General features: G+C 35.0%; 1 protein-coding gene across 3 annotated transcripts in view; it reads left to right on the top strand.

Annotated features, from left to right (window-relative positions):
- Window positions 1-15,426, top strand: part of TMCO3 (transmembrane and coiled-coil domains 3) — a 91,575-nt gene that overhangs the window by 13,595 nt on the left and 62,554 nt on the right. For all 3 annotated transcript variants that reach the window (XM_058276371.2, XM_058276372.2, XM_058276373.2), the window contains exons 6-7: window positions 2,022-2,114; window positions 11,304-11,490. In XM_058276371.2, the coding sequence (XP_058132354.1) occupies window positions 2,022-2,114; window positions 11,304-11,490 (280 nt within the window). The remainder of the gene's footprint in view (window positions 1-2,021; window positions 2,115-11,303; window positions 11,491-15,426) is intronic.

The following is a 15,426-nucleotide window of genomic DNA, read 5'->3' as shown; positions in this document are numbered from 1 at the left end:
CTTGTTATACTTCAAAACATGTCTTTTAAATTTACACAGTTTGGACAGAATTGGAATAGGATGTCAAGAATTGAGGTACTGAGTCCCACACAGAGGGAACAGTACAGGATGAGGGAAAATAAACTGACAGAATCCTCAAAACCCTCACTGATGCTCACCAGTTGGGTAGAATAGAGATAGACAAACAGGGATAAATGTAGAAGGCTCTGCTTAAAGCTTCATTCCTCTTATTGCTAATTAAACCCTGAACCAGGTCAAAAGAACTTTCAAGATTTCTCAAGACTAAAGAACTACAAAATAGAATCTGAAGAAATAATCACATAAAACTAATCTTAACAGCAAATAAGGATTGGCTAGGTAAAGAGAAGTTCTGCTCAGCTACTCCACACTAAAAGCCTAGACCTTAAGATCTTGGCAGAGTGGCCACTAGGCAGAATGGTTTTCTAATTTAATTTTTTGAATAGGTAATATTCACATGAGTCAAAATAATATTAAAAAACTACAGTGAAAAATATCCCACCCTTAGCCTACCCCTCATTCTGAGGTATTTGCAAATAAAAGCAAATACAAATATTTCTTTTTCCCATTTTTTTCCTTAAACAGCAAAGGTAGCTTATAAGCAAAGAAGACTAAATAACTGTGTAATTTATACAAGTGAATATTGTAGGTATTAGAATTCTTAGTAAATCAGCTATACCTTGGAAAAATAAGGTAATTATAATAGACCAAGATAAAAATCCAAGAGCATACCAGTCAAAAATGGAAGGTGGTTAATGGAAGAAGTTTAACTGTACTGAAATGTTTATCTTTTCATCAAAGTAAATGTATAGACTTTATTAAGTTGAGAAATACAGGTTTAAGTATGTTGTTTTTCTTTTTAGATTTATTTTTATTTCTCCCCTCACCCCTCGTTGTTTACACTAAGTCCGCTTTCTGTGTCTGTTCGTTGTGTGCTTGTTGTCTTTTTAGGAGGCACCAGGAACTGAACCTGGACCATTCCCATGTGGAAGGGAGGTGCCCAATGGCTTGCGCCACCTCTGCTCCCTAAGTGTATTATTTTAAACTCAGAAGCCACAACCTGATTAACAAAAGAGAAGAAAAATAAAAGTAGAAGCAAGGAAGCCTAGAAATCAGTAAACATAAAATAAATAAAATCAAATATCTGTTATAACAGTAAATGTCAGTGGAATAAACTCCCCTATTAATAGATACGGCTTGCGCAAGGTGTTAAAAAAATTGTGAAAGCAAGAGTTTCGGTAAAAACAGTGACTAAGAAAGATTGAATATGAAAGGGAAGATGGAAATATAAAGAGGGCAAGTGTCATGATATTAATGGCTGACAAAATAAGTATGCTTGTAGTGGGCTCAAGATAATGTATGAATACATGAGAAGAAAGCTTATACCATATTTTAAAATATTCAGTGAGCATTTTTAAAAAATTGAAGTTAATGGCTGCAATGTAAACCTCAAAAGTAAATAGTAAAAATAGCATGAAATGTGAATAGTGTAAACAGTAATCTCTGTTATAGTGTGATAACATTAGAAATAAATAACAAATGAAGAAACAAACCCAATATCAAGTATAAGAGCACTGTTACATCAAAGCCTGTGGGATGTAGCCCAATGCTGTGCTAATGAGAAAATTCATGTAATTAGAAAAACTTGATACCAGAGAAGAATAAAACACTATCAATTAGTTAAACATTAAACTCAAACAGGTTTAATTCCTTCCTACCCAAAGAAAACTGAAGGAAGGAACTAATGAAGATAAAAGCTGCAATCAATAAATTTGAAAAAAGGAGAATCCATGACCAAGTGCTTAAAAATTAAAATAAATATTATTCTAGCTAATCAAGACAAAAGAAAATAACACTGCAATTAAGAAAGGAAGATTATCTTGGACAGGGAAGAAATTCAAAGAATTGCTTTGTTGGGATATGCTTTTATTGTAATACTCACATGAGTACATTAGGGTATGAGTTAACATAAAATTATGGTTTTAAAATTTTCTTGTTTTCAGTCTATTGTACAAGTGGAAACATTAGGAGAATTTGGCGTGTTCTTTACTCTTTTTCTGGTTGGCTTAGAATTTTCCCCAGAAAAGCTGAGAAAGGTAAGTTCCTAATCATTTTGCGTTTTATACCCCCAAGCAACTTAAAATCTAGTTTAGATTTATTTAGTTTTAACATTTGTTGATGGCTTGATTTTCAAATTAAATGTTTAACTTTATATTTTGAAATAATTTCAAATTTACTAGATAGTTGCAAGAGTAATGCAACTCTCCCCCACACACATACAAAGAACTTGAATATACCATCACCTACCCATATACCCAGATCCACAATTTGAACATTTTGCCAATTTTACCCTTTCCTTCCTTCCTTCTTTCCTCCTCCCTCCCTCCTCTCCCTTCCCTCTGCTCCCTCCCTCCCTTTCATTTTTTCCTCCATGTATCTATGTATTTTCTGGACATTTGAGAGGAAGTTGTACACATTATAATCCTTGAACACATAATACTTCTATGTACATTTCCTACAAACAAGGATATTCACTTATGTAGTCACCTTAGGTACAGAAATCAAGTTCAAGAAATTTAACATTGAAATAAAGTTTACATTTCTATATTTCAGTTTTTTCTTATGTCCCTATAATGTCCTTTTGTGCTGTTTCTCCTCCATTCTTAAATCCCTTCCAATATCATGTATCATTATCATTATCATTTATCTCTTTAGTAATTATCATTATCTCTTTAGTTTCTCTTACTTTTTTTTTTTAATTGTGGAAACATGTACAACATAAATTGTTCTATCCCAGCCCCTCCCAAGTATACCATTCAATGGGATTAATTGCATTCACAGTGTTGCAGTACCCTCGCCATCATCCATTACTAGAACTTTTCCTTTACCCTGAACAGGAACCCTATGCTCATTTTATATTAACTCCCCAATCCCTATTCCCTCCCACCACTGGTAACCTGTAATCTACTTGACTCCATGGGTTTGCCTATTCTTTGATATTTTCTTGTGGTTACCATGGGGCTTAAATTTAACACTAAATGTATAATCTTTGATGCCAACTTAACTTCAATACTGTACATGAACTATCTTCCTATACCCCTCTATTCTTCAACTGTATGTAATTCTTTTCTCAAATTTTACATTATGAGTCCCAAACCACCGATTTATCATTATAGTTCATACATTTGGCTTTTAGATCCTGTAAAAAGTAAAATGTGGCCTACAAATCAAAATACAGTAGTACTGGTGTTATATATTTATCCATGTAATTATCTTTACCTGAGATCTTTGTTTCTTCATGTGACTTCAGTCAATTTCATAGTGTCCTTTCCTTTTAACATTAAGAACTCCTTTTGGCATTTCTTGTAGGACTAGTCTAGTGGTGATGAAGTCCTTTAGTTTATGTTTATCTGGAAATATCTTAATCTCTCCCTCTTTTTTTAACATTTTATTTTAAGATGTATTTTTATTTATCTCTCTCCACCCCCTTGTAGTTTGTACTTGCTTTGTCTGTTCATCTTCATTGCTTCTTTAGGAGACACGAGGAACTGAACCCAGGAACTAGGATGTGGGAGGGAGGTGCCTAATTACCTACACCATCTCTGTTCCCTCTGCTTTGTTTTATTTCTTGTTATGTTTTTCCTCTTGTGTCTCTTGTTGTGTGATCTTGTTGCATCAGCTCACCACGCCTTCCTGTCCTGTCAGCTCATGGTCCTGCTCATTCTTTTTAGGAGGCACCAGGAACCTCTGCTCCTTGCTTTGTTGTGTCTTTCATTATGTTTTTATTCTTGTGTCTCTTGTTGCATCAGCTTGCTACACCTGCTCATCCCACCAGCTCACTGTCTTCTTTAGGAGGCACTGGGAACCGAACCATGGACCTCCCATGTCATAGGCAGGAGCCCAATTTCTTGAGTCGCATTTACTTCCCTCTACCCTCATTTTTGAAAAACAGTTTTGCCAGATAACAGAATTTTTGGGTGGCAATTTTTTTGCTTTCAGCACTTTACAACTGCCTTCTTGCCTCTAAGGTTTCCAGTGAGAAATACGCACTTAAACTTATTGAGACTTCCTTGTATATGACATACTGCTTTTGTCTTGCAGCATTCAGAATTCTCTCCTTTTCTTTGGCACCTGACAGTTTAATTATAACATGGCATTGTGTTGGTCTATTGGGTTTATCCTTTTTGGAGTTTGTTGAGCCTCTTGGATATGTATATTCACATCTTTTGTTAAATATGGGAAATTTTCTGCTGTTATTTCTCTGCCTCTGTCTCTCTTTCTTCTCCTTCTGGGACTCCCACAATGCATATATCAGTGTGCATGATGGTGTCACAGGCTCCTCAGACTCTGTTCCCTTTTCTTCATTCTTTTTTCTTTCTGCTCTCAAACTGGATGATTTCAGTTGTCTTATCTTCAAGTTCACTGATGCTTTCTTCTGCCAGATCCAGTCTGTTGTTTACCCTCCTCTAGGGAATTTTAAATTTTTTATTATGGTCTTTGCTGTTTGGTTCTTTAATTTTCATATCTCTACTGAAAACTTTCTTTGTTTTCATATATTACTTTTCTGATTTCCTTTAGTTCTTTGTCCATGTTTTCTTTTAGCTCTTCGAGAATTATTTAGGCCCTTTTTAAAAAAGTTTCTGTCTGGAATGTCTCAGGTCTTATCCTCCTCAATATGATTTCTGATGCTTGAATCTTCTTCTTTGCCTGGGTTATCACTTTGGTTTTTGGGTATGTTTTGTGATCTTTTGTTGAAACCTGAGTATTTTGATATTTTATTGTGTTATCATGGGAAGTTAGACTCAGGCAACTATTCTTTAAGCTCATATCCAACTAGTGTTATAATAGTTTTCCTTGAATACCAAAGGTAACAAATATAAATAAATAAAAGAAGATAAAAAGGAAAACACCTTTCCTAGCCTTTGAAGATTGACCTATGGAAGTAGTCTCCTTCAGAGCTTATGCATACAGTGAGTTTAGAAAATAGCTCCAGGCCAAGGTGTAGGGACCTACCTGATCCTTCCTGTGCATGAGTCTTGCACATTTAGCCCTATGAACTCCCCTGTTTACACTGTTCTGTATGTCCCCTCTTCCATGGGAAACAGTTTCTTCAAGGTCCTGTGCACTGCACTATATGTCCTAAAGCCAGCAATCCCTTACCCCAGGCATCCATTTGACTGCTCTCCCACTACCTCCTATTGGAGAACTCTGTGAGTCTCCTTCTAAACACAGGGCAGGTTCTAGGACAGCAAGTTCCTCAGGTCTCCACCAGACAGATTGGACCAGATATCCATGCTCCCATTATGTGCATAGGAATTATTCTACTCCCACCATAACCAGGACCAGGGATCTGCACTTGGAACAAGGGCTGGCTCTACATTGAGCTGTTGGGGGGATGGGAAGGGGCCAGCCAGGGCACCAGAACGTCCTACTATTTTCTTTTTTTTTTTTTAATAACTGATTTGTTGTTTTTTGGTATCAGCCATGTGCCATGTTCCAGAATATTTTTTATGTGAAAGATTAAAAATACCAGGAATGTTCCCTTTCCCCACCATGGCTCCCTCATCTGTTTGCTCTTTGTGTTTTGTTCATTTTGTTTTGCTTGTTGCATTTTGCTCATTGGCGTTTTGCAACTTGTTGCATTTTGCACTCCTTGTCTGCTCATTTTTTCTTTAGGAAGCCCAGGAACTGAACCCAGACCTTTCATGTGGGAGGTGGGCACTCAACTGCTTGAGCCAAATCTGCTCCCTCTTACTGCTTTAAGTAGTCTTTTTCTTCATTTGGCACTCATAGTGTTTTCTGGAGCTTTGAGAAAGTTGTTCTGCCAGCTCTTGCTGGTTGTTCAAATCTTCTGTAGGGAAACAGAGCCTTGAATCTTCTCATTCTGCCATCTTGATCCAAACTAAATATTTTTACTATAAAATACTATATTTTACTATAAAATATATTGTAGTTTGGTATTATTTTTGAAGCATAAGAGATAAAAATTGTTAGACTTGAAAAGGTAGAAATTCAGTGAGTAATTGGAATTTGCTTTTATGCAGATAATTCCAAAAAAGGTCTTTTGAAATGAAGTTCTGAAGTCTTTTCAAGTATGTGTGAAGTAATATGTTTTGCACTAAATGTGTACAAAACTGTTAGAAGGCAAAATATTACAGGATTTGAATATTTAGTATGTTGTTCTAGAAAAAATTAAGTCCTATGTAAGTGGCAAATTTTTAAAAAATTTACAAACATGCTATATCCATTAGTGGTGAATTTTAATTTTATTGTCCTTACACTAAAGTGAAAATGTCTGAAAGATTAATGGTAGTAAAAACTATATATAAAAAATGTTAGACTGTAGGAAGTAATAGTTCCCTCCTAAATCAGTTACTTTTGAAATTATTACCTTAAATGCTGATATGTTTCAAAATGGAAATGGAGTTAACTTGCAGGATAATTAAAAGCTACTTTTTGTAAGACATACCTCATAAAAGGAAAATATTAGCTGCTTAAAAACTGACAGAAAAAATGAAAATTACTGGTAACCAAAAAAAAAGTAAATTAAAATTAGGTACTATTTTGCCTACCAATGTTAGCTGATATCAAATTAGCAAAGAGTTTTAAAGTGACTGTGAGAGCATAATAAAATAAAAAATAGCCACTCTTAAACCAGGTTAATGAAAGTTTCACCCGTTTTTTTGAGTGTAGTCTAGCAGTTTGAAGTAAAAGCCTGAAAATTTCAATTTCTGGGTCTCCAGCTCCAAAAGAAAGACTCAGAATGCATTTAAAAATTAACCTATTAAAGATTTGCAGCTCTTCCAACGCTTTAAAAAAAGATTGAAAGCAATTGCAGTATGCAATGGTTAATTAAATTCAGACATAGGTACTTCATGAAATGTATTGTACTTAAAAATACTACAAAAATTTGTAGTAAAAAAATTTTTTGTTTTGCTAACCTTTTCCCCCCTTTTTTTGTCTTAATTTTTTTAATGTTACATTAAAAAAATGAGGTCCCCAAATATCTCCCACCCCCACCCACCTGACACCTCCCCCCATAACAACAACCTCCTCCATCATAAGACATTCATTGCACTTGGTGAATACACCTCTGAGCACCGCTGCACCTCACTGCTAACCTTTTTTAAAAAGTGGGTTTATTATACTACCATAACTATCTAAAAGATCCACAAAAAATTATACCAAATAACTTGATGATTTCCTTTTCACTTTTCTGTATTTTCCAAATATTTTTATAATCAGTATATATATATTATGTTTGTTTTCAAGGAGTAACAACTCTGAATTTACTGACATCTTTTTTTTCTTTATATCCCCTTATCCATTTGTTCCCTTATTTCATCTTCTTATTCTTAGGACCTTTAAGTTTCTTTGCCTTTTTTTCCATTAACAAAAACCTTCATTGTCTGTCTACCTTACTTTCCTTTAAGTACTTCGTAAGATATGCTTCCTCATAAAGCACACTTTAGAATTTTATGCTGATACTTTTGTATCTTTTCATGCCTCTGACATAACATCCATATATTAATTTCTGAACTCAGAGTTTAAAGAAAATTGACCACTTTTGAAAAATGACCCCATTTTTCCTCTTGGGTGTGAATTGTGGAATAGATAGTGTAGATCACTAAGGTCTTCTGCTTCACCAAACAAATATAGGACCTGTCTGTGAGCATAAAAAAATAATTTTATTAGTTTCTTTAAAATTCCTGGCCTCAGTTTCAGAGTAAAACATATTCTGTTCTGGGTACCATTTATGTGTGTTTAATTTGGAGAAGTTTCACAACTAACAGTGGTTCAAACCCATGATACAGAGATAAGAGGGTGGTGAAGTTCTGTTTCTGCTAGCTGTGTGATCTTCAACACATCAAACATCATTTTCCTCATCTATACAGTGAGGAATTCGGAAAATTAAATTTCTTCTGGTCTAAATTTTCATAACTTATATTTTTGTCTTATATTATTAAATACTAAATAATAAAATAATGTTATATAATATCTTACCATCATTTTAAATAATATAAAAGCTGAATACCTTTTCAACCCTGTTACTTTTATGTGCTTTGGGGGATTTTGCATTTAGTTATTTTGTATAATAAAGTGCTTCCCCAAATATTTATTAAAATTCATATTTGGTGATGTAAGACTTAGAGATATTGGAAGGGAAGAATTTATATTAGATATTAATAAATCATTAGCTATTTAAGATGATAATGTAGTCTGATGAGTGGAAAGTATATTGGATTGGCAATCAGGAGACTTTGTATGAATATCTTTGTTCTGCACCTATTTTAGTGGTTTTGAATAGTATTCTTTATATCTGATCTGCAGTTTAGTGAAGAGTCACTAATGCCCCTTCAATTCTGAAATTGTTTTGTTTCCCAAGAGCCTTTTGCTCTTGCCACCTAGTGGTGAGTCTTAAAACTTGACCTGACTTGTTCTCAATTTTTCATCACCTGGAATGCATCTTATCATTTTTTTTAAGCCCATGGACACGAATTGTAAAACATTTATATGTATTTAATAAAATTTGTTATTAAATAGTACTTTTTTTTGTTACTCAGATATAAATTACCGGCAAGCTTTAGAGCAGACTGAAATAACCAGTGTAATCATTCTAATCTGATATAACTCCTACCACACATGAGATTAGCCTGTGCATCCCTATCCTGAGTGAATAAATTATTTTCGTAGGGTTTTTTGAAATACTATTAACTGCCTAAGGGAAACTATTGTAGGACATTTGTGAAATTTCATAAAGTTCTGGTTAGAAACAATTCAAAAGCATTTAAGTCTAAAAACTACTTATCACTTGATGTTGAGGAAAGTTGCAGTTTTTCTCTTCTGAACACTAAAACCATTGACTGCTCAAATATTTGTAAATAATCTAAAACTGCGTTGTAGTTCTTCTGACTTGATTTGCACTGTTCTTTAAATTTTATGTCTTAGTATTTCATCAGTTCTGTCTTCTATGTAAATAGAGTATGAAATAATCTGGCATTGGGATTATATTTTCTTCTCTTTTGCTTCTTTATCTTCAAGAAATGTTTATTGAGTTCTATAATGTTCTAGACACTATGGTAGCTACTGAGTATAAATAAATATATAAAATACACATGACTCCAACCCTTGTGGCACTTGTATGTTGAGATTACAGAAGGTTATAGAGGGAATTGGGGACAATTCCAAGGAAATGAAAGAGAAAAATATAACTCAGTGGAGGGTATGTGAGGCTGTGGTCCAAATGCAAAGGGATTAAGAGCCATAGCTGAAGAAATTCTCTAATCAGTGCATCTTAAATTTTAATGTATATAAGAATCACCTGGGAATCATGTTAAACCTGCAGATTTTTGATTCAGGAATGGAGGGGGCCTGAGAGTCCACATTTCTAACAAGTGCTAGGTGATGCATATGCTGATGGTCCTCTGGTCATACTTTGAATAATAATATTTCAAGCTCACTCTTTCCTATGGACTCCTCTGGAATCATTTCCCACTGTTTTCACCTCTGCACTTGCTTCCCATGCTAACTTGGTTCCTTGACCCTCCTGATAAAGGTATAAGAAGATTACTAGATAATAAAATAATTTAGTCTTACCTTTTCTATTTACGACTATGGAAACTGAAACTCAGAGAGACTGTTACTTACCCAAAGTAGCAGAGAAAGTTAGCAATCTGTTCAAGTCTAAAATCCATGCATCCTTTGAGGGTTAGAAATACCATAAATGAGGATTAATACTTACTTACAGGAGTACTACCTAAACCCTGTGAACCTTAAAATCCAACATATTCAGCCCCATCATAAACTACAGCTGGCTCTGTGGATCAGTCCTTGGCACTGCCATCATTCTTTGGCTAAAATGGATAGCAAGAGGAAGAATATGAGATTAACTTTATAACCATTATGATTACCAAATATATGATGTAGAAAAAAATATAATTTGTACTGTTTAAAAGCAGCCTTTAAACAGAGGTGGGAAAGTAAACTTCTTTCCACTTTTTCTAGAGGAAGAGTGGAGCCTGAATTTATCAGAGTTACATAGCAGAGGGAACTTAAGCAGAATATAAATGTGGCTTTGATTGAGGGTCATGAGCTCAGTTCAGTTACTCCTCTACCAAGCCCCTGTCATTTGGCCTCTATAGTGTTCAGATAATATCAGAATAGGATTCTCCAGGGTTAGAAGGCTCCAGCAATTCATTTCTTAGAGTTTAGAAGCTTCCACAGTAGAAATAATTGGCAACTGATTTTGGCTGCTGTGAGTGGTCAAGTGCAAGCCTTAGGAAGAAATTCCCGACTTCCTTGATTCCCAAAGAAAGTTTTGTAATTTTGCAAAAAGTATTGTTTTTCATTAATAAAGAAGGGGGGAGGGGAAAAGTTCATATACCTCAGAGCAATCAAAGGCGTATAGTTGAGATACAGATGAGACAGTATTAGCTTACTGAGACTCTGAATGCTTACCTTTGACTTCACTGCTCCAAAACATCTCTAGTCTGAAGTTCCACTTCTTTCTTTCACTTTGCGTAGAGAGCCTGGAGTTAGAAAATTAATGTTTATTAAATATTGGTTTTGATTGGGAAGCTGATGGTTGAGAGGGTATAGTGAAAAGAAGAGAAGAAATGAAGCAGATTTAAACCTTGAACAAGTACTTTAAAGTAGAATAGGTATAACGTTTTCCAGTTTAATTAATTTTGTTAATATGTAATATTCCTATTTACATAAATATTAGATAGTCTTTATTATCGTTTCATCTAGATTGAAAGCCAGCTCTCGAGTAAGTATCAACCTTGTTCCTTCCACAGTTTTTGTCATGCAATAAAACTCATTGTGTATAAGTATCTAATATTTGTTTGATTATAGAACTATGCTGCCTGGGCTAAATTCTGATTCTGATATATTCTATCCATGTTCTATTTGACATATTCTATCCACACAAGTTACTTAGCATCCCTGTGCCTCAGTTTTTTCATCCAAAAATGGGAAAATACTAGTATTTGACATAGACTTTGTTGGGAGATTTAAATGAATGTGTGTGTATGTATATACATATAGGTATATAGCACCTATTACAATACCTAGTATATAGGAAGCCTTGTAAGTATTTACTATTCTTATTGTTGTTGAGATTATGACTTGGGATGTTGTTGTAATGATGTGTTTACCACAGAGTTGTTTCTTTTAAGATTAATATTTGTATTTTTAATTAGACTTTATATGTATAGCAACCAATATTGAAGAGATAGCCTATTGTTATTAAAACATATATAAATAAATGTGTTCTTTTTAAGGTATGGAAGATATCCTTACAAGGACCATGTTATATGACACTATTAATGATTGCATTTGGCTTACTATGGGGACACTTCTTACAGATCAGACCCACTCAAAGTGTCTTTATTTCTACTTGTTTATCCTTATCAAGCACACCCTTAGTGTCCAGATTCCTTGTGGGTGGTACTCGCGGTGATAAAGAAGGTAGGTGACAATGCATTTTAAGACTTAAGCATTACATGTATAATTGACTTTTGAATTCGCAGTTGAAGTCCTTTTAGAAAAAAGTGCAACTCTTACTTCCTCCAAACAATTATGTATACTTATATTCTATAAGAAAATGTCCCTATAAACTCAACTTCTTCAAACCTCCACTTGATTGAAAGATACCTGTTATATGCTTATAAATTAAGGATGTTTTGAGAACCTGGGAGAAATTAGGCTAAGTTTAGCAGAAAACAATCCTTATAGAAAAATGTATAATGGAATTGGTAGACATAAGAGACTGATGTGTACTATTGCTTTAATACAGGTAGGTATTGGGAATTGATATATTTTTGATATTTTTTTCCCTGTAAAATTGAAGTACTTTGGTAATTAAAGATATTTTCAACTCTTATGCTTTGGCTTTACTTTAATCTGCATATATGAAACATTGACATCTCTAAATCATTATTTTGTATATTGAAAATCAAACTACTGATCAGATGCGTAGAAATGAACATTATGAGTTTCACATGGTGCCACTGCATTTTGTACAACAGTTAAACCGTGGCAGCATTGCCATTTTTGTACAGCATGTTTATTCATTATGTTAATTTTCAGTTTTACTTTTAGTTTTGCAATAAAAAAACAGTAACTTTACACACTAACACACCTGCACTAAATACATAGTGATGGAAAAGAAAATATGAAAAGAAAATATCAAAAAGGCATGGCTAACCTCTCAAATAAAACTGATATTGCTCTGTGCCAAAAAGAATTGCAGAGCAGCAGTGAGCAGAGCCAAGGTCATGGACCTTCTGTATTCCACGACTGGGAGCAGGCAGGTTGGCCCGAGGTTGGGTTCTGATAGTCATGCAGGGAACCAAACAGCCAAGCTCACTGTTGGAAGCCAAGGGGCTATGATGAGGATCCCCTCTTGTGAAAGGATGTTGAAATACAATTTAAAAAAAACATAAAACCCTGCATTCTGGCTCTGTGGGGCCAGGTGGTGCCTAGGTGCATCTACCCTGCTAGTAACTGAACTAGCTGCCTGCTGCACCTTGGAGACCTCATCTGTAACAGTCCAAGTATCGCCATCAGGATGAAGGCTGATCGTAAATGGGGACAGACTGAGGGTTCAAAAGCCGGAGTGGAAGCAACCTCAGACATACTGGATAGAAAGGGATAAAGAGAATGCTAGTACTAAAGCAGCAAAATGAAAACAGCTTCTAATGTAAAGAGTTATATACTTAAACACCAATGTCCAAAAGAAAATCTGTTGCTATGTTAGACAGGTAAAGAACTTGACAATCAGAATGTGAATTCCCATATTTATGGAAAAGCCTGATAAAGACTTCAAAATTGGAATGTTTAGAGTAATCAAAACATGAGGAAGGAATCACATCTATTTAAAATAAAATATGATCATCCATGGATAATGCCACTATATTTGTCTTTCCTGATTTGGGATTGAAACAGTCCAAGTCCAGGGTTCCTGGAATGGGGATAGGGTCCTGCCTGAGGACCCTGAGGGTGGAGACTAAGGCAAGAGCAGAATCAGACCCTTCTTTTCCCAAACTGTATTGTAGGATCCAGAGTTTGAATTGTTTATAGGAGTGGTAAAAACTGAGCTATGATATCTATATCCTGCCACATATTCTACCTATTTCCAAGGAGGCCCGGGGTTTGAACCACGGACCTCCCATGTGGTAGGCGAACACCTTATCTGTTGGGCCAAATCCGCTTTTCTCTAACCTTTTTTTAAGTGTACAGTTAGTTCAGTGACATTAATTGCTTTACAGTTGTTGTGTAGCCATCATCTCTACCTATTTCCAAAACATTTTCATCACACAAAACAGAAACTCTGTACTCATTAAGTAGTAACTCCCATTACGCGTACTCTTTCCCTTTAATCTACTTTATGTCTCTATGAATTTGCTGATTCTAGACATTCTGTGTAAGTAGAATCTTATAATACCTGTCCTTTTGTGTCTGGCTTATTTCACTTGGCATAATGTTTTCAAGATTCATAAATGTTGTGTTGTTACTCATGCTTTTGGCGTCTTAAGTAAAAATCCATTGCCAAGTACAAGATCCTAAAGATTTCCCCCTATATTTTCTTTTTAAGAGTTTTATGGTTTTTGCTCTTATATTTTGGTCATTGGTCCATTTTGACTTGATTTTTTATAAAGCGTGAGACAGAGATCCAGTTTCATTCTTATTTTTTCTCTCTTTTTTATTAGAGGAGTTATAGGTTTGCAGAAAAATATTGCAGAAAATATATAGTTCCCATATATGCCCCCTCATACATAGTAGTCCCTATCATTATTAATAACATTTTGCACTAATGTAATGCATTACAATTGATGAAACTTTTGTTATAATTATACTATTAATGATAGTCCATACTTTACACTATGCTTCACTCTTTGTGTTATACAGTTCTGTGGTTTAAAAAAAATTTTTTTCTGGTAACATTTATACAACCTAACATTTCTGATTTTAAACACTTTCAAATATACAATGCAGTGGTGTTATTATATTCTCAGTGTTGTGCTGTCATCACCATCATCTATTATAAAACTTTTCCATCACCCCACACAGAAGCTCTGTATCAAGTAAGCATTAAATCCCCATTCTCTACTCTCACCCTGTCTCCTGGTAAACTGCATTCTAGTTTCTAGCTATGAATTTCCATGTCCTAATTATTTCATTTAAATGAGATCATACAGGGAAGCGGATTTGGCCCAATGGATAGGGCATCCACCTACCACATGGGAAGTCCAAGGTTCAAACCCTGGGCCTCCTTGACCCATGTGGAGCTGGCCCACATGCAGTGCTGATGTGCACAAGGAGTGCCGTGCCAAGGAGGGGTGTCCCCCACATAGGGGAGTCCCACACGCAAGGAGTGCGCCCCAAAAGGAGAGCCGCCCAGTGTGTAACAAGCGCAGGCTGCCCAGGAATAGCGCAATATACACGGAGAGCTGATGTAGCAAGATGACGGAACAAAATGACGCAACAAAAACGAGACACAGATTCCAGGTGCCGCTAACAAGAATACAAGCGGACACAGAAGAACAGACAACAAATGGACACAGAGAGCAGACAATGGGGTGGCAGGGAAGGGGAGAGAAATAAATCTTTAAAAAATAGATATATCATACAATGTTTGTCCTTTCATGTCTGGCTTATTTCATCAACATGATATATTCTAGCATCATCCATCTTGTCGCATATAATAGAATTTCATTCTTTTTTACGTTTGAATAGTATTCTGCTGTATGTACATACCAAATTTTGTTTATCCATTCATCAGTTGGGTTGCTTCCATTGTTTAGCAATTGTGAGTCATGTCACTGTGAACATCAATGTGCAAGTATCTGTCCAAGTCCCTGTTTTCATTCTTTTGGTTTTATACTGAGAAGTGGGATTGCCAGGTCATATAGTAATTCTATACCTAACTTTCTGAGCAAAGTCCAAACTTTTTTCCACAGTAGCAGTACCATTCTACTTTCCCACTAACAATGAATGAGTGTTCCTATTCTCCACATCCTGGATACCTATTTTGTTTTTTTTAGATAGTAGCCATTATGAAACAGTTTTCATTGTGATTTTGATTTGCATTTCCTAATGACTAGTGATGTTATACATCTTTTCGTGTATTTATTGGGCATCTGCATATCCTTTTTGGAAAGCTGTCTTTTCAAGTCTTTGTCCCATTTTAAAAATTGGGTTATGTGAGTTTTTGTTATTGAGTTTTAGTATTTCTTTATGTATTTTGGATATGTGGTTTCCAGATATTTCTCCCATTCTCTCAGTTGTCCTTTTATTTTCATAATAAAGTCCTTTGATTCAAAAAAAGTTTTTAATTTTATTGAAGTTACATTTATCTGTTTGTTTTTTCTTTTGTTTCTCATGCTATTGGTGTAAAGTCTA

This window comes from Dasypus novemcinctus, chromosome 15 (assembly GCF_030445035.2).
Source record: "Dasypus novemcinctus isolate mDasNov1 chromosome 15, mDasNov1.1.hap2, whole genome shotgun sequence".
Taxonomy (NCBI): domain Eukaryota; kingdom Metazoa; phylum Chordata; class Mammalia; order Cingulata; family Dasypodidae; genus Dasypus; species Dasypus novemcinctus.
This window is presented reverse-complemented; position numbering and strand designations above follow the sequence as displayed.